We start from the raw sequence: 26,084 nt of genomic DNA, 5'->3' as shown, positions 1-26,084 counted from the left end.
TCGATTTGAAAATAATTCTTGATGTATGCTTGACTGCATTTTTTTTCTTTTAAGATACTCGTGAAACAGTTAAAAAGTACACCTTTTCTCATAACATGTCAATGTTTCAAGTATAATTGGCAGTATTGGAAACAAAAATGGGCTATGCAAGACAATAAAAACGTTTATTGAACAAGAATAAGTTGCATTACAATCTACATGGTGTCAAAATCTTCTTAATTGTATACATGTATACATGTTGGTCTACCTTTAACTCAACCCAACCTGTTTATATTATCTATCGTAAATAAAAAAAAACGTGCAAAAAAGTGTTACATGAAGTTTGGAATTATGTTTTGGGTAACGAGTGCACTAGGTGCTCATAACTTGTCAAAATGTCATTAAATTAACGTGCTATGAAATAAACAGGGTCTAATTGACATTACACAAGATATAAGTCAATGAAGCCATAGGTGCACGTGCAAACCTTTTCTATGAATTATTTATTCCGTAGAACAGAACTATATCGATTCGTTTTGAATAATAAAATGTGCAAAGAAAATGATAATCCGGAAGATATGGAAGTCATTGATTAAAATGTTGAATATGGAATAGACTCTCCTTCATGCATTCGTTTGTAGTTTATGTTTATACGTTGTCTCAACATTAATGACATTTTAACTCGTTATCGTAAAAGACCGGTACTAAATGATAGGAATATCAGTTAATAATTCATTTTATCTGTCCCTTTTCGAAATTTTACATCCAATTGTGTTTTACAATGCTATGAAAAAAATAACAAACTGTTATAATAAACGTGTAAAAATGGCATTAACGAAATGTCTTTGTAAACGATCAATCAAATAGGCTTCAAAGAGACACGGATTATAAGATGAAGACTATCAGGGATAACTTGAGATTTCAGTACTTTATCAACTAATGTTTTTGTCCTGTAGAACAGCGCTGCTCAATAATGGCTTATTCTAAAATCGTCCAAAACAGAAATTTGCTATCGAAACTTATAATAAAAAGACGGATCGACTTTATGACCCTCATACATTCTTATATAACCTAAACTTCCGCATGTGATTTGAAGTAATGAAGGTTTATCAAGTCAAATGAAAATTAACGTAAATTTTAGAATCAAATATTAAACAGTGTTGAATTCAATGGTTTCAAATTTGTAGTGGTTTAACAAATATATTACTGGTTTTTGGTAGTTTAAACTCGCTTCGCATTCATGTTCATCAATGCTTTAAATGATGATAGGTGTTAGGTTTTATTTTGTATTGATTTCAAAACCGTTATCAACACACTATGGTAGCCTTAAATATGCATTCGATTGTCCACATAATATAAGTGGTGGTTTACCTCAATGTCAGTACTCTATGAAATAAATCAAAGTTAGGGAAGCATTTCATTCAAACAAAAATATGTTATCATACCTTTCAGATAAAATACTTTTATAACAAATCTATGTTGACATGAATTAATATCGTTCGTTACACATTCATAGTTAAACTATAGTAATTCACGCAGAATAAAAGTAGTCCAATGTAACTATCGAACATTGAGTACATCTAAAATTACCGGCTCAGCATGTATAAGATTACTGATAACAACTCCCGTATGCGTTTAAATAGCAACGCTTGCAATAAGTAATGCTCACGTAACCGACGTAAAATGGCTTGAGGCTCCTCAAGTTCAATCTTTCGACTGCTTTTTTTCTGACAAAATTCGTGTGCCCTTACATCTCATCCGGTATGGCCAAGCGTTTTCGGTGTCATAAAGTGTGATGACTTGTGCGGCTGGTGAACATTAATCCCATAAAAACAGAGTCAATGTAGTTGCTCTACTTAAGAAGAAATTGTCCAAGAATTATATTTGATAATTACTATTTGAAGATCACCATAAGCATCTAGGTTTAACACTAAGTTAAGACTGGTCGAGGCTTTAAAACATTTTTATATGATCACAACAACTTAAAAAAGTATCGGTACCATGCAAATGAAAAAAACTGAATAATATATAGCTGTCATACCTATGTCCGCATCCAAAATACGGATCAATTGGGTTTATTGTGCCCAGTATAAAAAACTGGAAAATCCAATATGAAGCTGTACAAATAGTAACCGGCCTTACACGATCATTTTCAATTAAGAATATACTAAAATATATTGGTTTTAAAACGTTATCCACTGAAATCCATTTCCAACTAAAATTATTACTCCCCATTTAAATCATACCCAAACAGAAGGGATGTAACTCAACTCTTATTGGGTGTAATATAATGTGTTTTCTAAACTTCTTCCAATCTGCTCTCACGCGCGATATTTTTTAATGTTAAAACGCGCGCTTTTTATACTATATCTCTTTGATATTATCCTTGAAGTGGATCTAAAACCCCTAATGGAAAATTTACAGTAAAGAAGAACTCGTCACCCTTGTGCAATAACTGAATAACTGCACATAAATATTGAAGCAGATATTGAGTTTTGCACTAAGGCGACGAACTATGCGCATATGAAGCAGCTGTTATCATCAGAGGTACCCAGGACGGGACAGTTTCGTCTGAACTATATAAAACATCGTGTCTGATTATCCGCTTTCTTTGCATGTAGAACAGCCGCTGCATGCATGTATTTCATTTATTTTATAGCATGTGTTTATGACCACAGCATATGTTGTTGTTTTTGCAAGGTAGATAATTTGTGAAGCCATGTATCGCCGGTGCTCCGGACGCTTCATGAAGTTAGAGGTATTCTTACATCATTATGTTATAAATCATGGATGATTATTTCTCTTCGATATTGTGTCCCCCTGTAAATAGGTAATATACCAGTAAAATGACAGAAGGACATTCATTCCTGATGAAAAATGCCTGAAATATGAGTCTATGCCACGAAACTAGTGACATCAAAACATCTTTTGGAAATCCAGTTGTGTACCTTATTTCGAACAAAAACTTATTTCTAAATAGAACAATTCAAGAATTATGTTATAAAATGCTTTAATATGAAAATAGTATTTCCAATCGAGTAAATGTTTTATAGAATAATTTGATTTTTAGGCAATTGTAGCTGAAGTATATTCACAAAGGAATACAGCCCAGTGAAAAATGTAAATACTAACATTTCGACGTTCAACACAATATATTTTCAGTAAGGTGCAATTTTTTTTTGAGAACGGAAGCAATTTTCGATCGTGATTGTTACATAGAAATGATGAATATATCGTTAGGCGTTTGTTGAGACAAATACTCTTGTGTTTATTTGATAGATATATATATATATTTATAACTTTGTAATTTTGTGTTTCAGGTTGATTTTTCGTAGAAATAAATAGTTATGTAGAAAATGTGTAATAAGATGTAAGCATTTTAATTAGCAAACTTATTAAAATGATAAAATCTTATATTTCTGAAGATATTTGAAAGTAGTAGAAATTTATTCTCCTTCTGCATTGTTTGATATGGACAATGGATAAAAAAAGTTTTCACTATATAAAGTTTGTACTGGTTTACTGAAAAATGAAAAAATGGCGGAAGCAGAAAACCTTGAAAATGAAAAAGAATATTTCACCCGAGTTCATCTTGCCTTGACGGAATGCGGAACAGAAGTCTTGTGTAAATTGTTACTGAAGAAAGTAAAAGACCTTACGCCATTGGATCATCCATCAATACCATGGTCATTAGACGAGTTCTTGCACTACAAAAAGAAAGACATTTTGTCAGCTATTGGCAAAGAAAAAAGCAAGGAAGATACTCTGTATCCTTTTAGAAGGGACACTGATTTGGAAAAATGGGACATCTCTTTGTTTGTTCACGTAATCCTTACTGCATGCGACCTTGATGCAAATGATCAACTACATAGACAACTGAAAAATGACATTTGTAATCTTCGAAATCTGAGGAATAAAATTGCTCACAAGCAAACCCATAAATTGACAGAAACAATTTATCAGTCTTACTATGGGCGTTTACAAGGTTCCATCCTTCGCATATGTGAATTTATACAAGAACCGGATTTACAAGACTCCTTTGAAAAGAAACTCAATAAATATGAATACCTTGGTCATGTTTACGCAAATGGGCTGATTACAGATGATAATAATAAAACCGAAGAAGTCATAAACGAAGGTACTAACTGTTTAAAGGGATTGTTCACCTTTTTTCGTTGTTATTTATTTTGATTATTATATAATGCAGATTAACTAGGTGCCAATGGAGGATTTATGTTGAGAAATCCACTTGTACGTCTATGTTTAGACTAAATTTGTGGTGCTACATCATGAAATTATGACTATGTGTACAACCATTCAAGTTCAAACTGTCTTTGATGTAACGCATATATGAACTAAACAGGTTGAAAAACAAATGCAGTATGGAATTCCACTTTTTAAGGCGATGGTACAGTTGAAAGTGGGTTGCAGCAAATAAAGTCCATCATTCAACAAAAGAGTCTTACAGTGAACATACCAGGTAAAAATCAGTTATTCAGTTATTTTCCTAAGATCAATATTCCTTTGAAAGATGAAATATTATAGTGTATAGCCGTTTTCTCTGCATTTGTAGCTACATGTTTTGTCTTTATATGTTAAGTGTATGTAATCAGTCATCAATATAACTAATTTGCAGATTGTACTTTTTCTGTTAAATAATTTACATTTTTAGTTTTGGATGTTATGCTGATGTTTCGAAACTACAACAAGGATGATGAACAGGCTGTATCAGAAAGGCTGCATCAGCTATTTTCAGAGGCATTAGAGAAAGAGAACATCTTTGAAACAGACGGTATGTATATTGAGAATTTTATCGAAAGTGAACATTATTTTAAGGTTTATCCAGAGCCAGGCGATGGAAAATATGCATTGCGAATTAACCTTTTGTGACATCGCTGGGTGTAAGAACTGAATTACGAAATAAAGTCATTAACTATATCAGTTTCAACTTAATACGGGCTTGAAGACAAACGCAAAGCGTTTGTCTGTACACGCCCTCTTACGGTTTGTACGTGTATGCAAGGGACTACTTCTTTTTTGCCAGAGTGATAGGCATTAAAAAAAATTGGGCACCACTGAACCGTGAAAATGAGAACCAGAAAAGCTCGTCATACATTGTTCATATAAAGCGCGTGCATGCCAGCAAGCAAATTGTACATGTTTAGGGCGGGGTTTGAGCTCCGTCAACCAATGAAAATCAATACGGAAATACCAGAGGTACATGTACAATCGGCACTTCCATAAAAGGAGTGGAGAACACAATTATGAATACACGTCTAAAGAGTACACTTTTGACCGGAAATTATATTTCATAACTCTGCAATAATAATACAAAACGAACAGGGGTTGTCATAACAATTGTGTTTTTTTACCCCACATCTTAAAAAAATACTGTTTAAACTGGATATCTAAATAATTAAGTTAAATGTATTTATGCGCATTTTACGACAGCTGGTGTAAACAATGATTAGTCTAAACGGGAATGTGCAAAAAACGGGGGTGTTTTAAAAATATTGAAATTGTTTTAAGTGAAGTATTTTATGATTGAAATTGATCATAAAGAGTTATATTCATATTTTACCATGTAAGTGAAATGTAATTTTGCACTAAACAAGCATTTAATGCATTAAAACAAGTTGTTTACCTTTCCAATAAAACGAAAGTTGACTGACACAGAAAACAATTATGCGAAGGGGAACAACTCGATACAATCGTAATAACTCGGCCTCCTCCGACAAAGCTTCGAGATAGACCTCGTTACACAATCGTAACAACTCGGCCATGGCCGAAATGTTCCGAGCGATTTAAAACTGTGCCCTGAAGCCTTGCAGGTGCCCGTCATGTATATATCGTTATGTTTTGACAGAATGAAATGAAGAAAAGCCGTCAAACTCATAATTATAAGTTGGATATTTATTTTTTGTGTACGGAACTAATATAGAATAACATTATCTGGTAATATTTCTTGTTTTTATGATATTATATAGACGCTATATGCTTTAACCCGGAAACCTGATCGGAACAACTACCCACTTTTGATACTAAACAATTTGTACTTGAAGGATTTGCCATATCAAAAATCTAAAAAATCCGTCAACGTACAATTATTTGGACTAGTGCGCGTGACGTCTTCCTTCAATGTTTATATTGAAACTTTCATCATGGTGCAATAACACGGATTTAATGTTGCTTTCACGGTGAGTTGTACTAAGAATTATACTTGTTATTGTAAATCCAATCGTTCATACGTTGATGTTTGGACACCATAATGACATAACGTTGAGTTTTACGGATAATGAACAAGCTAAGTTGATGCAATCGGTATCCAGTATGACCTTCAGGTCATAATTTATGACTCATCACTATACATGCTAAACTAACTGTTAACTGTGCGATTGTGTACTTCGTTTATTGTATTGTAAAATTAAAGTATTGAATAAAAATGTTAAAACTTATAGTAGTGAAAACTAAACCTAAAAAAAACATTCCTTTTTCATTAAAAATCATTGTGCATGCTTAAATGGTAAACCTGAGAAGAAAAGTGAGTCTGGTTTTGGGCTCAGACTCACGACCGCAGGAACACTAGCACGGCGCTTTTGCCAACTGAGTTTAATGGGCAGCTGGTTTCAACTCACACAGACTAGACTCGTCCGCCCATTAAAGGGGCTGTCTCACAGATGATAAAATAGCGAAAAAAAATGAAAATTGTCGAAATATATCATAAATTTGGCATCAATGTGTACAATGCATTGAAACTTACTTACTGAAGTATCACATAGTTTACAATTTATTCAAGTTCACGAGATATTTCATATTTTTCAATTAAAAAAGATTACCAGGTAGAATTCATCCCTCATGCGTGATTAGCTAGTCGGTGTCCTGAGATTCGTTACAGAAAAAAACTTTTTTTGGTGCTTATAGATCTGTGACACAGTCCCTTTAACCATTTAGGCCGACATGTAGGCACTTCTGCTCTTTTACTGCTGCCACGATTGTGGGTAACCTGAGTGTAATTATGCCCAATGAGGTGATTAAACACAACACCACAGCCGGAACTCTATATAGCTACTCAGAGCTAACTCGGCGGCTGGTCCTAACCCAAACACACTTTAAAAATTAAAAATGTTTATTGAATAAAAAATTTTGTCATGGCAGAGTGGGGTAGATGACTCGCGAATACTTTAAGCGATAAAGATGTATGAATGAAATTACAGAAAAAACACTTGAGCACAAATAATGAAATCAAATGTTTAGTAATTCATAATTTGTTTTAGAGGGGAGGGTTCGGGAGGGGTTTCCTCTCCCGACAACCATCAAATTTGGCATGTTTGACCTGGTTTCAACAAGCATTATAATGTGAGTATTATAGATTATGAACCCAGGGGAGGTTTCAGCATAAAAGGCAGTGTTTCTTTTTGGCAGAATTACACGATAACACATGATAACACTAGAGCAACAGTGTCTTACTGGTGATTTTTTTTACAAAGGTTTTCAGAAGGATACCTTTAGGTGAGATGAAATGTATTGACATGTCGTGCTTTAACTGGCACATATTTCCGCAAAGAATTTAAACCCCTCCCGACAAGCAATATGTTAATAAAACCTTTTTTCTCCTGCATATAATCAGAAAATGCGGGGTCATCAGTTCAGCACAAAAACAGTCAGTGGCGGTTTTTGCAATATTTTTCACATGCTTGTAGGTGTGCAATTTACTCTTCCTAACAGCTGTTTTGCTTTGAGATAGAATATGGTAGAGAAATATTTTCTTCCTTATTTGTTCTTAAAACACAGTCTATATATATGAATTACTAAAAAAAATATTGTTCATGTAAAATTAACAAGACATTTACAAAGCCAGCTCTAATATAGTAAAGCATAGAAATAGCAAAATTCAATACATTTTTATTATATATGCTTTGTGGTGATTTATAGACATTTATAAACAATAAAAACAATCTTTCACTGTTTCAAACATATTGATATATTTTTTACTGTTTGAAATTAAAGCCAGCTCTCAAATATCCCATCAATTTAAACTGGTATGCCAGAAATGTGTTGATTGAGTATGTTGTATAGGCTATAAGGGTGTCAATTATTGTATGTTTGAGTAGGTGTTGTGCGGTTATTTATTTTCATTTCTTATTATTTTAAACAGACCCGGGAGGAAACGATGATGAACCAGCCAGACAGCCCGCCCGCCACCCGGCCGAGCTGTACTTGGTGTATGCCAACATGCCGACATGCTAAAATTTGTTAGCGCTTCAAGATCTTATAATGGAAAATTGTATCCAAACTGAAGTATAAAGTGAGTAAGTTTGGTCATATAAGACCATTGATACTGTTTCAGTTTGTTCCATTCCTAATAAATTTCTTTCATGTTGTTTGTCAATCATTTCTGGTGCGGCTTTGATAATTATAAATAATATTATTTTCTAATGAAACTGCTGACTTGTATTAGTCTTTGGTCTGTATTGTGCATCTATTCGCACATTTTGTTTGCTCTTTTAAGCAAACATTACATTAATTGCAAATTCTATAAGCCATTAATCAAAACTTACTACACATTTGATGCAGCATGATGTTTTCTTCATGCACCAGTCAATTGTTACCACGCCCCCCCCCCCCAGGTCCGGGGAATAGCCGGGACTTTGACTTTTGGTCCAGCCAACCCCGGGTAAAATCCCGGCCTGCGGGGACAAACTGATGGTTAAACCCCCGCCAAATGCCCCCGCACCCCAGAGATTCTATATAAGGCCCAATCTCCGCGGTCACCCGGCCCTGCAGGACCACCTGAAAAGTAAAAACACGGCCCTTTTCCCCGGTATACCCCCAGACCTGAGGGGGCCGCGATTACAATTGACTGGTGCATTAGTATGCATATGATTTTCAGCTTATGGACAAGAAAACATCTACTTTAACAATCACAGCAACACAATGAGATCCCTATTTTAAAGAAATAATGCCACCTTTCATTAATTCATTAATTAATTCATATATATTCATTCATTTATTAAGTTTATACATTTAAAAACTTGCCATTTCTCAAGGCAAACGAAATAAAAAAGTGAGCCGCTTTCATACAGATTAGAGCCTTTTCCCTTCATGCATTTAAAAAAACAACCTTAATACATTATAAATGTCTTTAAAACCCTAATTTATTGCTTATTTCAATAGCCAGCCTGGTTGCTGTAGCCACAGAGGAATTTTCAAGGACAAGAAACAGTGCTGGTCAAAATGTGGTCTCGTGTGGTTTTCCATACCGGTTCTCGGCAAGGATTTCCGAGAAAGGAATACCGTCTCCAAGTAAGAAGAAATTCTAAGCATGTCTGGTTTTAATGCTTTCAAAATGCATCTGGGTACTCAATAAGATGAGATTAACCTTTGAGTTGTTAATAACTGATTGCAAAATGTCCAAAAGACTATATATTTTATAAAATTGTCCTGAAAATCCTTGAATTCATTAACTTTTCTACATATTTATCACATTTGTGATTCATAAAAGATTGTGTATGCCTCAAATGGGTGTTTACAGGCCTTTTTCAAACTTTAACAGTAGTGGCAGATAGTTTTATTAGTGTAAAACATTGCTTTTGTGTCTTGCTTGCAGATCATGATGTGCCAATAAGCTCCAGTTAGCTGCGGCTTCCCCCCCCCCCCCCGGCGGTAGTCCTGCAATCTGAATCCAGGAGATGCAGCTCTGAATCCAATATTTCAGAAGCATGAAGATGTTAGTCATTTCTGTAGTACTTGTTTATGTGTAAATGATTCCAAAGAGTGAGATTTATAGCAAATCAGGTGTAAATAAGCAACTTATAGACAATGGTGAAGTGCTGTACTCTGAATTAATAATGCCAAATCTAGCCTTCAAAACAGAAACTTAAAGTATTTTTTTAAATGGGCATAATAATGCTATCTCTGCATTTTCTACATCATGTAGCCACCTCATACATGAAAACACTAGCAGTTGTCATGAATCTTTCAGTTTTGGTGTTTTTTTTGCCATTTCCTTTGTTGCGCCATTTGTCCCAGAAGCATACAATTTTGCATATTGTGGTGTTTAGACTGTCTGTAAACACATAATCACTAAAATTCTTTTGTTAAACTGAACAGTTTTGTTACCTTTGTATATAAGTGGACCAGAAAAGCAAAATTTTGACAAGTTAAAGCATTTCAGTTTGGCTCTTTGTCTTTTTTTTATATAAAACACTAAGCCGATAAAGTGGAAAAACTTTATTTTGCTGAGATAAAAATCTGGAAAGAGTAGGCAGGCCATTTTTTGTGGTCTGTTCTATAGACACTATTGAAAGCTACAAGGAAAACTTTACTTGGTCAAATTATTCCAATGCATAAGGAAATAATGGCTCTTCAAAGGTTTGTGGCTTACCATTTGAGGGAAATGGCTGTTTCTGCTTTTTTATGAAAATACCACAGTTGCTAATACTTGTCTCATTCATTTAGTGTTTAATATATCGTTGTTTAACTTTCAGTATGTGTTGCATATAGCCTGCATATAGCCTGAAGTTGAACTATAGGAGTTTTGAAGTATGTTTCTGAAAAACTGTTGCTTCAATAGGCTCAAGACCACAGTTATCTGCCCCCCAAGATCCGGATGTGAATACAGAAAAAAGATTGCTTGTGTTCAAGTATACATATTTTATTAAAGTTGAATGAAAGAGAAGAAACGGTGGCATAGAGCTTAACATAATTTGACACTGTATTGCAAAAACTGATAGTTTTCAGTGTAAAAATTGGAAAAATCATTGCCTGTGGAACTATGAAAATTGCTTACATGTATTAAAATGTATTGTGAATCTGGTTACAACCGGTGTTTGCCTTATTTCTAAACGACATTTCCAAAACAATGACAGCTAATGTAAACAAACAATAATTACAGAATGAATTGATTAAACTTGAAAGTTGTGTTATGGTAAAAATCTTATATATGTATATAAATGTATCTGTGTAATAAAATAAATATTGCATGGCTTCCAGTGTGACAGTACATATTGTCAACATTCGAGTAAATACTGTACTGTCACACTTGAAGCCATGCAATATTTATATAATGTCATATTTTGGGATATTACTCAGAACAAAAACATCAAGAAGACTTTATATCAAAGAAATAACACTGTTTTTGTCATAGTTTAGCGATAGAGTTTCTATCCTATTTTTATCAGAAATTAAACAGCTTTTTATGTAATTTATTTTCTGACATGTGTGATACCTGTTTTTTTTTCATTTATTGTGATATCGGATGTTAAAGCTGCACTCTCACAGATTAACGTTTTTGACAACTTTTTTTTATTTTTTGTCTTTGAATGAACAAGTTTTTGCATAAATATCTGCAAACCAATGATAAAAGACTTCTGACAAAAGATCAGATCGCAGCTTTTCATATTTCCATCCCAAAAACGATGTTTTATGGATTTTTATTAAACCGTTAGTAACGGTTTAAGTCATAAAACATTAAATTTGGAATGGAAATATGAAAATCTGCGATCTGATCTTTTGTCAGCAGTCTTTCATCACTGGTAAGCAGATAATTACAAAAAGAAAAAAAATCTAATTCCAAGACAAAGAATAAAAAGTTGTCAAAACAGTAAATCTGTGAGAGTGCAGCTTTAAGTAACAGCAAAACTTTTATGGCATTTTGATATTTTCCTCCATAATCAAGTGTGTGCAGAAATGACAACCTCAAATTAGTGAATTTTTCTTTATTATATATCAATGCTTTAAAGCAAAAAGTACTTGCTTTAGTTCATGTACAAACAGGAAAGTTATTAACAACTTCTAAACTTGACAAACATGTACATTACACTGCTTAATTAAGACCATGTAGTTACTTTCAATCCATTATTTTTCAATAGATTATCAGTTATTCTTAGTATAAGCCTTAAATATATTTTGGCATTAACTTATTCATTCACTTATGTTGCCCTCCACATTCAAATGATAAATCATTTTTGTTGAAAATTGTAAGGCTCACTTTTGTTTTCATTTTCTTTTAAAAACCATGCATTTTTTCTGTTACTTTTTTTATATATTTATTTTCTAATTACAGACTTATTCTACAATTATACTTACTATAAACCAAACACTTATGTGATGGAAATGTATTGCAGATATTGAAATGTGCTTTAAAAAATATACTAGTTACTGGTTTTTGAAAATGGAAGTAAACCCCTTAAATCTTTTGGTTTGAAGTTTTAATAAAAGTTGAGTAATGTTCTTTTGTTTGACCTCTGAGTCAATGGGCAATTTATTGCATTCATATTTTTCCTTAACTATTATTTTATTTTAATTTTTTTTCTGTGTAAACAATATAGCTTTTTTCAAATGTGATAATGCTTTTGGCATATATTAAAAAGAATTGTTTTATTTACTGTTTATCATGGATGATACTCATGCATTTGGTCAAAGGAATGTTTTACTGATGTTGCAGCTAAATCAACATATTTTATGAAATGAATAGTGTTGAAGTTAAATCTTCAAATAATTATGAGTATTGAATGTTATTGTTACAAGAATATAATAAATCACCTTAGTGCAAAAACTCAATAACTGCATATAGATATAGAAGCAGATATTGAGTTCTTGCACTAATGTGACCATATACTAATCTTTTACTTTTTTTAAAAATGTCTTCAGTATCAGCTGAATGCTCATGTTTTATCCTCATTATAATTATATGCTACTTAGTTCTTGTTTATAATAATTAATAATTTGTCTATTGCAACATAACTGTATGAATATCACATTACTCATTTACAATGGCCATGTGCATATTTATCTCATATTTTATAGCTTTAGTTTATAAATGTATGTAGATAGTGTATCTATGTAAATTAAGGACTCATAAATAAACTGTGAAATACTTACTGCTTGCTTTATGGAAGGTGTGAAAGACAATACTTATAAGGATTTATATCTGGTAATAGGAACGATTTCCTTTACACTACTTAGCCGATTTCTTTCACTATGGTCTTAATTACTAATCAAAATACTGAGAGATCATGCAAAGTATGTGGCAAGGAAGATGGCGAACAAAAGAGATATGCCTGTATTATCATACTAGTATTCATTAAATCATGGACAAATAATGGTCTGTATCTTTTACTTCTTCAAAAAAATGGTTTTCTGGTAACTGGAGTGCAGACCCGATATCAAAATAATTATACAGCTGAAAAGCACATTCAAAAAAGCCTCTTCGTTCTTGCCATATGAATATTCATAAATTAAGGCTCTGTGCTTAACTTTAAAGAACATGTACTGAAAAGTTTTTTTCGACTTGTCTATATAAAACAGCTAGTTGTTCTTGATGGCCCGAGAGGCCAAATATGCCGGCGGCAATGTATTGTAGAACACGTGTTTCATAAAAATAACTACGATTCCGGCAATAACACTTCAAGCCCATAGAGGCAGCGCCTTAGTTCATATTATTCTTCTTGCCATGTTATCAGTCGTATGTTTGAAGAGAAATGTTGCTTTATAGTCATAGCCTTTGCGTCGATAATTTTGTACACATGTAAAGCAAGACCCATAACTCTGGCTATAAAACGTGTTAAAATATGTTCCCATTTTCTGAGACGAGCGTTTGCATTTGCTTTTCGCATAACTTTCGCTATATGTAGTAAAATGTCAGGGGAAGTTGTTACCATATTAGGTTTATTGAAAATCCATATAAATAATGTTCATCAAAATGGATAGTTGAGATAATTATACGCATACTGTGCATTAATCCAAGCTGTTTGCGATATTTACAAAGTAATAATTAGAGATATTAAGTTAAATGTTCTTATTAAGAAGCGGCGAACCGAGCGCCGCCATCCTCGGCACCCCAGCGTATCATATCCTATATGATACCCTGATGCCGCTTGATTGGTCGCATGAGAAACACCTCATGCGGTGCGGAAATGGCCGAGAAGTTACGGATGTAATCTCGGTTCGAAATTATCCAATGAGATCACGGCTTACAAATCCCCTTAGGCAGGAAATTGTTAAATATGCCGATAGCTCTTCACAAAGGAGATTCTTTCCTTTTTATTATCGGCTATTTCACTGGTCGGAAAATTCTAATGAATATTCAAGATTGACGAAGTATTTCGAGCCAATTTGCCCAGGGTATCATATAGGTTATGATACGCTGGGGTGCCGAGGATGAGCGCCGCTTGCGAGTCCCTTCTGTAATAATAAGATTTTAACTAATATCTTCTAACTGACATAAAATATAGCCAATATTTTGATACACCGCCGTATTTGGCGCATATTCTTTATCATGTATTTAGTGTGGGGGTGTGGCCGTATTAACTAAGTTGCTTCCAAAAGTTAACCATTTCATTTAAAATTAATTAAAGAGAACGTTAAGAAAATTTAAGGCTTAATTTTTTCAACAGTTTAGAATTTTAAGCAATGTTTCCTTACACGTCGATCCGTCGGATGGTTTCGGCTTACCATGATTTTGATTGTCATGCAATGTTGGATTTGACTGGATTACAATAAACCTTTCAAGCGGGCGCCTTTATTGAAAGGAACATTTGTTATTGAATATTGTAAAGAAAGTAAACATGTTTTTTTGGGTTTCTTATCACGCTTAAAGATAACACACAAATAAAACACATGAACATTTTAAATATTGTCCCGTGGTTTTAAAATTGCCTTTTAAACATGGCGCATAGCGTATTTATAATACGAACATCGTAGCGGACAACATCTTTGGCTGTCTGGTGTTACCTGTTAACGTAACGATATGGTAGGCTACACGGCAGTTACTTCTCTGTGATTTTTTTAACCTTTGGTTATCCATTGTTCTACTTAAGTTTTTTTTACAAACGACAGGCGATGACAAATTAAACCTAAAAAAAATAAGCCTATACTTGATTCGGTCATAAACAGATTTTCAGTGCATCATTTCGTTCAAAGTATGATGTACGTGAAGTTAGCGGCCTAGCGGCGTGAAGTTTGCGGCCTAGCGGCGTGAAGTTAGCGGCCTGGCGGCCTAGCGGCGTGAAGTTGGCGGCCTTATTTTTTCTCTTTCAAAGCAACTGTTAATGCGTTTTTTTTTGGAAAACAATGATAAATCAAAGTTTTTTTATTCATACATTAACATACTTGTCTTAAATTGTTTTCTATTCAGACCATTTAGCTATACGTTTTTTTTTATAAAACAATGATAAATTAACTGTTTTAATGCAAAAATTATCACTCTGAAGCGATTATAAACATTGTTTTCAAAAAAGTCGATCAAGCACTTCAGCGGCCTAGCGGCGTGAAGTTAGCGGCCTGGCGGCCTAGCGGCCTTAAATGGTTTCCTATTTCAAAGAATGTATACATGCCTATTATCACTCTGTAGCGTTTTTCAACTCTTTTTCAAAAAAGCCGATCAAACACTTCAGCCGCCTGGAAATCATTTAAGGCCACTAGGCCGCTAGGCCGCTAACTTCACGCCGCTAGGCTGCTAGACCGCTGAAGTGCTTGATCGACTTTTTTGAAAAAAAGTTAAAAAATGCTTCAGAGTGATAATTTGTGCATAAAAAAGTAAATATATCAATTTTAGAAGAACAGGCATATTTCCATGCTTTGAAATAGCTGACTGCTTGATCGACCTTTTTGAAAAAGAAATGTTGATAATCGCTTCAGATAATAATTCGTGCATAAAATTAGTTAATATATCATTGTTTTATAAGAAAAGTCATGTTAACATGCTTTGAAATAGGATACCATTTTAGGCCACTAGGCCGCCAGGCCGCTAACTTCACGCCGCTAGGCCGCTAGGCAGCTGAAGTGCTTTATCGACTTTTTGAAAATAGTTGAAAACGCTTCAGAGTGATATTATGTGCATAAAAAAGTAGATATAGCATTGTTTTAGAAGAACGGGCAAGCTTACATACTTTGAAATAGCTGACTGCTTGATCGACATTTTTGAAAAAAAAGTGTTGATAATCGCTTCAGAGTGATTATTTAAGGCCGCTTTGTTAATGTTTTAATAAAAAAAACTTTGAATTATCACTGTTTTCCAAAACAAAAACGCATTTACAATTGCTTTGAAATAGAGAAAAGAATTAGGCCGCTAGGCCGCTTGGCCACCAACTTCACGCCGCTAGGCCGCTAACTCCACGTACATCAAAGTATGTTAATATTTTTTGTTGATGTATTAATTGCATGTAAATTTGCGAACAGTTATAGCATATTAATGAAAACCAATATTATAGAATACACATTAGCCTCACAAGCGTACTTCCAACAACTTGAATATTGCAAACGGAATACAACGAAACATATCGCAAAATATCGTGATACCGGTCCAACGTATCGCAATATATACCGCGATGCGTATTTTGGCATTTAATTATCCTTATTATTTTACACATTGACTCGACAAGAGCAGTCATGTGGTGTTTAATTGAACCGATAAGAGAATATTCAAATCAACAACAGCATTTATATTCCGTTTGTCATTCATTTCCATACGAATTTCTTGACATAACAAACTAATTCATGGCACCCTGTGATTCTTCGCATCAACAGTCTTTTTTGTTGTTTTGATTTTAAAAGAGCCAAAATAACAACACACATAAAAAACTCAATGTCATTAATATACACTAAAATACGGCAATGATTGACTGGAAATGTAGGTTGTATTTTTATTATCCATATTCTAGTTGCAGCAGAACTCTGGTTCTCTGTATCATATTGACTCTCTGATTTGACTTAATAGGGAACGTGTTTTCAAATAAACATTTTACGAAGCAAAATCCAAAAGGTGACAAAATAAAATCACGTTTGAATGTATCTGGGTATATTTCAAGGATAATAAAGCCAATGTTAGAGTATTCGTATAAACGTAATATAATATCCTTCCGAAATATATGATTTCATATATTTACCTGATTTCGCTGGGATTTAAATAATCAGTTTATATTTTGCAGATAAACATGAATGTGTGGATTTCCGGGCAAAATTGAGAAACGAAGTGTTGTCACTTGTTCGAAAACTATTTCAAGGTAAATTTTCGTTACAAAAGACATTGTTTAAAACCAAAATGACTTATTTCTTATTCAAAGTTACGATGAGATAAGTTTTGCAATTATTCCTTGGCTTATTAAACCACTGTGAATGTTGTGCACCAAGCATCTGTCACAGTGTCAAATTCGTTGTTAAACGGACGGCATGATGTACTATTGGAAATTATTGATCTAAGATTCTGTCACTATGGCAGTACGTTTTTAACTAATGTGTTATTGTGACGTTTTTTTCTCTGAATAAAGCAAAATTATGTCTAAACTCAGATAATATACAAGTTGTCAATCTTGGTGTTTGGTTATGAATGCCCCTCTTTTGACAGTGATAACATGTTGTTGTAACTGGCACTTGTATGTTTAAGGCACAACACAGGATGGTCAATTTATGTAGCGAAAATCCCGTTTAAAGTAAAAGTTTACAGTATATAGTTATACCAGGCATTGAGATACAAATTTATATCTGACAAACGGTCATGTTTACACCTCTAACCAATAAGGTTCGAGTATTATTCAGTTTGTTTATATTACATAGAACGATTGATTGCTGACCATAATATTGAGAAGGAATTGACTGACCAAGTTTCGATGGTTTGGTGAGAGTAGATCGTCTAAATGTCTCTTGTGGCACAGAAATTTGAATAAAACTCTATTCGTATTCGTCCTTAGATAATTTCATCAATTAGGCCCTAAACATAATTGCACTAATTTCGGGTTCTACTTGTTTTATAGAACATAATATTTTATAGGTTATTTCAATATATGAAAAGAAAGCTTTGTTAAACTGAAAGAATCTTCGAAGGCATGGATTTAGTTTGCTTCCCATTTTTGCTGCAATTCGGTTTTTGAAATACTCATAATCAACGTGATATGTTTTATTTTGACAGAGAAGAGAACCATTGCAAAAGTAAGCACTGGCTGTCTGGTCCTGACAATTCATTGTCCAGATTTAGACAACGTAATATCCTTCATACAAGACAGCATATCGGGAAGGCTGACAGAATTATTTTCCTCTCTGGAAGAGGTCATGAGAACTGAAACATCAAACGAGAGTTTTGATGTGTATGCTGGCATCACAAAGCAAAGCTGTTGGAGTCTCCTCAACACACTTTGTAAGTATTTTTTTATTCATGTGAACACACAGTTTCCACGGTTTTTTGCTTTATGACTGCATAGTTTTTCAACTTTGGCCACACCAATTTAAAGTCTGTTTGACGTATTTTAGCCAACATATCAGAGCTAAAAAAGTTAATTAAAACCTGAAGCGGGCGATATAAAACAACCAATTTGAAGTATTCAACAATTATAAACTTATTCCTTTGAAGAATGTTGTTAAAATACTAGCTAGAAGCTTATTAGGCCCTCTTACGTTTCATGTGTTTCCCAATAAAATACAAGGGGACTCCTTTTTATTAAATGTTATAATAGCGGAGATTTGTAATGAGAACCAGAAAGGTTTGTCGAACTTTATTCATATACTGCCTTTGCAAGCCTGGATTATTCAAAAGTCAAATAACAAATGAAAAAAACATATGAACAGACCCGATGATTCGACAACTTCGCTATCCGTGTAAGGTGTATGAACAGTATTCAAATACCATAATATATTGATAGGTGAGCTAAATAGTAACATTCATAATAGTATGAATTTATTCTGAATTATTTCATATATGTTTAATATTGCAGTATCCGAAGCTAAATTAGATTTTAAATTCATTTAAAGATAAGTAATATAGATTTGCTTAATCATAACAACATAAACAGAGTCGCTATTTTGACAGCGATCAAATCAAAACAGTTGAAAGAACGGTTCGATTTACATGTTGACATTTTTAGGTCAAAATGTGTACTGTTTTCGATGTCACAAAATATTTGTTCGAATCACCATATCAATTCAAATTGTCAAGGAAGTATAACCATCCTTTGAACAAAACAGGTCATCCACAATATTTTTGAGTAGAACGTTATTTAATATGTATGTCAGTTACCAGAAATATGAAAAAAGTGCATCTTTAAGTTAAAAAATAATTATATATAATAATAAAATAAAAATAATAATAATTCAGCACGATTCATTTGACAGTGTGTAGGCTGATCAAATAAGTGTCGTTTTCAGTGAAAACCTCACTGTTGCCGTAAACAATTTCAACACAGACTGACTGTGACATTGACTTGGACAAAGCTAACCAAAATATTTGATATTTATCACAACATAGATACATTTTCATTTAATGGGACTCTTTTTAACGGGTGGTGTGGGGCACCAATCTACATACCCCGCCCATATTTCCAACGTGAAATACCTAATTCCTCAACTAGCCTTGTAGTGAAATTGCATTCGTCCATACTAACCTCTACATCTTCATTACAATATCTGTCATTTCGTCTTGATGAAAATTTGTGGTTGTGATACAATCTCTGCGTTGTATTATAAAAACATGTTACCGATGTATTCGTGCAAGACATTATTAGGAGTGGCCTGTCAGCCTCCAAAGGAGAATATACCTCGGTTAATACATTAGTTCCTATACAAACCTGGCATTTGACCCTTAGTGGTGTGTATTATTGAACATTTTCGGTGTAATATTGCAATACATATCACGATTAGCTCCTCGTTCTGTGTTGTGTTTGTGATCTTCGCCCTCTTTGTAGTTATTCAACAGCGGCATTCATTTCCGTTACAGTTGTTCAAAAGCGGCATGTTCTATCCTTTCATTCAGTACTGTAGAGCGTGTGTGGCCTTCACTTTCTTAACAGTGGTGTGTTGGTGGCCGTGGATATATTTCCACTGGCATACCAGTGGCTTTTAGTTCAAATACAGCTGTTTATATGTAGCCCTTCACCTCCCGTACATCGTTAGGTTAGTGGCCTTAAATGTCCCTATAGCGTCCCTGGTGCGCTAGTGACATGCTCTTCCTTTACAATATATTGTAATTGGCCTTTTCTTATTTGCAGTTGTGCGTTAGTTGACTTCGTTTGTCATAAGGTGGTGTGTTAGTGGCTTTCTCTTCTCTTACAGTGATGTTTTAGTTCATTTTGTTTCCTATAATAATAGTTATACGTGTGAGTTCCATTTGATTCACATTTGTGCATTAGTCGATGTTTTTATTCCTACTATGGCGTGATGTGTTAGTGGAACGCAGTGCCCTTACAGTGTATGGTTAGTGGCTTTAACCTCAATTATGGTGGTGGGCAAGTGGTCTTTGCCTCCCTAACAGTAGGTTTAATGCAGGGCCCTTACACTGGCCTGAAAGTGTCTCTTGCTCCTCTTACAGCTGTGGTTAGGTTGCATAAAGGGTACTTACAGTGGTAGAGTGGTGGCCGTTGCTTTTCTTACTGTGGTTGGCTTGTGGCTTTTGTGTATTTGTTAGAGGCATACAGTGCCATTCAGTAGTGAATTATTGTTATTTGCTTACCTTGCAGTTATCCTGTAGTGGCCTTTGATTGTCCTACTGTGGTGTGTTTTAGGCCTTTCCTTATCTTACAGTAAAGAATCATCACTTATTTTTATTTAAACATCATTGGAGGCTACACTGCCTCACAAGAAACCATTTCATGACGAATAAATATCAAATTGGTTTTGCGATAAGCGGACTGTCAGATAGTTGTCTGTAGCAATTCACTGACTCTATTATTTTCCGTTTACTTTTATGCAGGCAATTTACATGTATCATTACCTAATGTGAATTATTTTTGCTTATTCCTGAGTATGTATGTAACTCAGAAATAATTTCACGTAAGCTATTTATATTCTTTACCATTGTTCTATTTATAATGGTTTCATTTAAAATCAAATAGCCTTTCTGGTATACAGAGTTCTGCTATACGTATCATGTGCTCTACCATTATTTTTGCAGAAGTCTTCGTCAGAATTGTTTTGAAATAAGATTGTTTAATTCAATCAATGATGTTTACAGAATTATCTTTTTTAATTTGTTTTTATAGTTTGCGATGTATCGAAGGCTTGTCATCATAGCCGTTTCCTCATTGAAAGTATTAGACAAAACGAAGGTGTTTCTATCAGAATTTTAAACTTCCTTGAGAACATCCAAGAAAAGGAACACACAGCGGATTATATTGCATCAAATCAGACAGACGAAATAAGACTGCAATTGTCAGAGAACCTGGAACAATATATTTATCAGTCTGGTTTGGAAATGGATCTTTTTATACAAGGAAAATATGAGAAAAGTAATGTAAAAGGTAATAATTCGTTTACAGACCGCCAGAAGGAATTTGTTGAGTTTTAATAGAGTTACAAAATCTGCGCCTTTTTGGCATTGTTTAATTAAAACTAGAATTATTTTTTTTGTGTAAGTTTGTGTACGTACACCAATGAATTGTGCATTTAACGAGCACTAAATGCATCAGAGAAATATAATTTACTACGCAACTTTAACCAAACCATTTGTTTACAGTTTTACAAAAGAAAATTCGAATAAGTATTATTTAGAACTTAAAACATGTAATAAATAAAGAAAAATGTCCAGAGTTTAGAAGTTCATAAATTAACTTCACTGATCCTGTTATTTTAATGTCAACACAATTAAATCCAGATATCTTTTCGACTTATCGTTCGTTTGATTTTTGCCAGTTGAAAACAAAACGGTCAGATCAACATTCAACATGCATGGCTGCGGATGCACTATAATAAACTTAATGAATATGAGTTTACCTGACAATTTTTACCTCTCTCCTATATCATACTCAAACACATCTCGTATTTGACCAATTTTCTGCTATCAAGACAGCTGCTGAAATGTTCTAGCACTGATGAAACATATAGAGAAACACAACCGTTTTTTTCGCATAATTCAAAAGCCTTGGTATATATACATGTTGCCTACAACTGTTCCTATTAAATCCTTTGTATGACGACTTAACGACTGATTATTCGAATGATTTATATGTTGATAATAATATATGGTTTGCATTTTGGACTGAGACCCTGCACTGCTATAAATATATGTTATGTAATACAGTTGTGTTCAATGGCATATTGCAATGGCTTTAAGAAATTAATTGTCGAGCTGTGCCCTTTATCCGCCTTAAATAACAACATCAACAGACAAGCGTTAAAAGGTGCTCTACGGAAACCTTGTTTGCTGATACGATTAGACCAATGTTTTTTTTTTTAAATCTTCTTTAAAAGTATTTCTCGTGGTCTTTCAAATCCATCTCAGCGATGCCAGCGATATTTTTGATTTGCAGAGTCGCCAGTTCAAGAACTGTGTTACTATGAGCAAAACCCAACTGGACCCGATAAAATACCACGGTAATAGTTTTCTAACTATTTGTGCTTTGTATTTAACGCAATTACTAAAGATTCATTTCAGTCATCACTATACGGGAAAGACAAGAATCATATTAAAATAATATGAAACGCATTTCAAATTTGCAACTTAGGTTTCCGGAGTTATTCGCTGGAGATGCTTGTGGTTGGTGATCTCATTTATTTTTGATGAATGTCTTCGGGCAAATAAGCAAATTTTCCTAGTTTTCCGCATACAAACAATCAAAATCAATTATTGGTCGTAGTGTAGTTCAGTGGTTTCATTTTGTGTATTTAACTATGAGGATATGGGTTTATTTCAGGGTCAGAAGATCTTCATCGGTGTCTTGTATATTTTCAAACAAGAACGAAGACTTACGAGAAGGTTTGTTAGTTATGTTTTATGAGTAAGTAATTTAGTATATGATCAATTAGTTTCAGATAAATAGATATAGACAGAATCTCTTGATTAATATTATATGAAATATACCTCAGATTCCTTCACAACAGCCTTTCTAACCATTCACAACCATTCACAACAAGTAGTTTGGTGTGTTATCATTGTCTTTATCTGGCGCAGTTTTTATTTAACAATGTTTGGAATTGAACCAGTGTAAATAAATAAATATTTGGATTTTGAAATTGTCGATAAACATTTCTGAATCGAAAAAAAATCAAAATGTTTTAATATCTAGTTTTTTTTTTATTTGGTGATGATTTACACGTGTATATTATTAATATTCATCAGAAAAAAAATCAATAATGGGTTATCTTAAATAATACGAGGCCTAGGTGTGTCCGTAATAATTGCGGAGAGCATTAATAAAAAGATTCTAAAATATACCACGCATATAACTATTTATGTCCATGCTATGCATTTTATTATTGGATATATTTCAAAGTTTCATTTATAAATTCCATTAACTTCGATTTCATAATTTTAACATACCATGCAACCTTCGTTGCAGGTGTTGAAGTCTTTTCAGCATATGCAAAAGAATAGTTGAAATGACCGTCATAATTAATAATATACAAATAAAACAGATTGAATTTTATGCATTTTTGGTTCCGAAATCAAGCAAACACTGTTATCCTAATAATACAATCACTTAATATTTTTGACGATGTCTGGTATATAATGAAACAAATAACAATGTAATACAGTATTTTTATCAATCAATATATGATGGAAAGTAAAACAGCATCTTATGTTTTTGCAGATAAGGTACCAAGTACACTATGAACCTTTTAACTGATTTAATTTTCTCTCAAATAGTTTGTCCAAAACTTTTTTGCTCATATACAAAACACTCTCGATTTAAAAAATTTAACCACTACATATAAAGCGTGACTTGTGTAACAGAGAAAACAACACAAAATGTAACCCTCATTATACACTTAATCAAATTAGTTATGGTAAAACATAATTCAAAGCAATGAAATGTATGGCAAATGGAGGTTTATCATTGTTTTTTATGTATTCACATATCAGAAGTGGACAGCCTCGAAGGTATTGGCTCTAACGGCGTTCAGAAATGGCTCGACGATTTCGAAACGCACCGGTATGTCATTGATCTCAACTTTTCAAATTGTTGAACTAACAACATAACTTGAAGGTAATTTAGTAGTTATATAACTGAATGTTTTAATAATATTGCTATAACATAGTGATTATTGTCTCCCATTTTGGAGAATTGCGTCTTGTTTTTGTTGCAAGAACTGTAAAAGAGTTGTTAAATGAAAATATTGCAAATATTTCCCCTGAGCTTACGTTTGTTGAAAAACTAATCACAAATATACAATCATAAAACATTTTTGAACAGAATCTCTAGCCTGAGTTTCCTTTAACCTGTTCATAGATAGAGTCCATTTGCTCAGTTAAGATATATAGAGTTGAGCTTCCTTAAGGGTGGTATTCAATATGTGAAGAAGTTAGTCTGATGGTTATACATTATTGAATTTTTCACGGTTGAGGTCCGTCATTCATACCACGTACTCTCATTAGCTACATGGTTCTTAGATAGAAGTTGGGACCCATTTTGAAAACCACCCCTTAGCTCACTTCTTGTTATATAAGATCAGCTACGCAGGCATTCATTAGCCCAAACTAGAACATGAATATACCCAGATGAATAATTTAAAAAAAACTTAGTCATATTGATTATACATAAATGCTATTTCAAATGAGTATACATGTATACACAGTTTTGTAAATTTGAAAATAAATTAAAAAATGTGGTCACCTTTCTTTTTTTATTTAATGTGTTTTAGGAGAGAGGGAAATGCGATACGCTCGAACCTTCTCGAATCGCTTGATGTTACTCACGGTACAGGTGTTTTGTTGCCATTAAATGTCTTTCTTTTTTTGAAAATAGCAAAAATAATAATTTCTACCTACTCAGTACCGACGCTGGGCTTTGTCATATTCATGAAAACAAATGCTTTTAAACACATGTAATGTTATATCTCAAATGCATTTTGCTGTTTGAAATAATGTTTTGAAAATCTTAAATGACTTTGCAGTTCCAAAATTCTAGGTTTAAAGTTAGTCAAGTTTAATCGCCTTAATGATTAAGCTGATATCCCAAGACCGATTTTCATTACTATCAGTCAGTCCTTTTGTGATATAACCAGTTGTCAAATACTGCTGTACAAAGTTCATTGTAAATACTAAATTAGGCCACGAACGTGATAACGTAATACAACGTTTTGCCTCTAGCACAAGAAAAAAAACATTTATGACCAAAATTAAGTTATTAAAATGTGATACATATCATGAACATCTATATAAACGTTACTTAGTTCTACATCTGACCTTAGCAACTGGGAAACCAAATGACTTACTTTATAATAATAATAATAATAATAATAATAATAATAATAATAATAATAATAATAATAATAATAATAATAAATCAGTACATACATACGCCGTTCAAGCCAATCACTATAAACTTAAAGAGTCGAACTTGAAAAATGTCAAGCAAGCACCAATTTTGACCAGTCTAGTATTCATAGATTTGTTTATCCAGCAATCTGCTTTAAATACATTTTTCGTTGGTTTGTGTGATGCAACTATTTCGTCTGGTTTGAATAATGGTAGCACACTCATATTATTCCACGTGTTATGGTCATGTTTATCTCTTTCAGATTTTTTGTCTTTGCCAGACGAAATTAATCTGACAAGACATGGAAATCACACTAGGTAAGCACTGTCAGATTATACTTGTATAAGTATATTAGTCATTGATTCATCAATCAAGATGTCCTGGGCATAATTATATAAATAATCTGCACAATGGTTATTTTAAATGACGTTGATTTTTTATATTTTATTTTACAGAAATATGAACTGATATAAGAACTTATCTAAATAATATATATGAATATTGTTTAGGCGTTTACACGGCTTTTCAAATATTCAAATATTTAAGTTAGTGGGTCCTAAAGAGAAAATGTGATATTATTCATCAAATTAATTTTGAATTTGTCTTTTTTATAGACTACACCATGACAAGCATCTGATATTTTATTTGATTGGATATTGAATACGTTATCTATAGAAAATATGTACTAACACCGTTGAAAAATTGGCTCAGTTACCTCAGCTTCAAGTTGTTTCTCAGAAGAATAATTAAGACTGTTATTATTATTTTTGTTATAAATATTTGTAGACTGGAAAATAGGAAGAAAGTTCAAAAATATTATTAGTTTTCGGTCATCGGACGGCCTAAACGTGTATATTATTTCTAATTGTAAGTAACTTTTGACGGAGTTATGGCTTCATCTTAGAATCAACCCAAAATACGGCTTCC

The 26,084-nt window shown here is 33.3% G+C and overlaps 2 protein-coding genes across 2 annotated transcripts in view; both read left to right on the top strand.

The window, feature by feature from the left end:
• The window catches only part of LOC128224789 (uncharacterized), a 59,964-nt gene that overhangs the window by 2,565 nt on the left and 31,315 nt on the right, over positions 1-26,084 (top strand). The gene's annotated exons all lie outside the window — the stretch shown is intronic.
• Positions 2,750-25,794, top strand: LOC128223245 (uncharacterized). The gene is made up of 12 exons (XM_052932536.1): positions 2,750-3,099; positions 3,300-4,117; positions 4,382-4,459; positions 4,652-4,771; positions 16,908-16,982; positions 17,885-18,109; positions 20,943-21,200; positions 22,209-22,272; positions 22,593-22,654; positions 23,762-23,831; positions 24,541-24,596; positions 25,772-25,794. The coding sequence occupies exons 2-12, from the start codon at positions 3,517-3,519 to the stop codon at positions 25,792-25,794; spliced, it is 1,632 nt and encodes a 543-aa protein (XP_052788496.1). The 5' UTR covers positions 2,750-3,099; positions 3,300-3,516.

Source organism: Mya arenaria, chromosome 17, assembly GCF_026914265.1.
Source record: "Mya arenaria isolate MELC-2E11 chromosome 17, ASM2691426v1".
NCBI lineage: Eukaryota > Metazoa > Mollusca > Bivalvia > Myida > Myidae > Mya > Mya arenaria.
The sequence above is the reverse complement of the archived record's forward strand: the minus strand, read 5'-3'. Positions and strand labels throughout refer to the sequence as shown.

Bases quoted from the DNA above. Each gene is read 5' to 3' on its own strand.
- LOC128223245 (XM_052932536.1), top strand. From the start codon at position 3,517: ATGGCGGAAGCAGAAAACCTTGAAAATGAAAAAGAATATTTCACCCGA. The intron at 18,110-20,942 runs GTAAGTATTTTT...TTGTTTTTATAG, and splicing joins GAGTCTCCTCAACACACTTT to TTTGCGATGTATCGAAGGCT. The intron at 23,832-24,540 runs GTATGTCATTGA...AATGTGTTTTAG, and splicing joins GACGATTTCGAAACGCACCG to GAGAGAGGGAAATGCGATAC.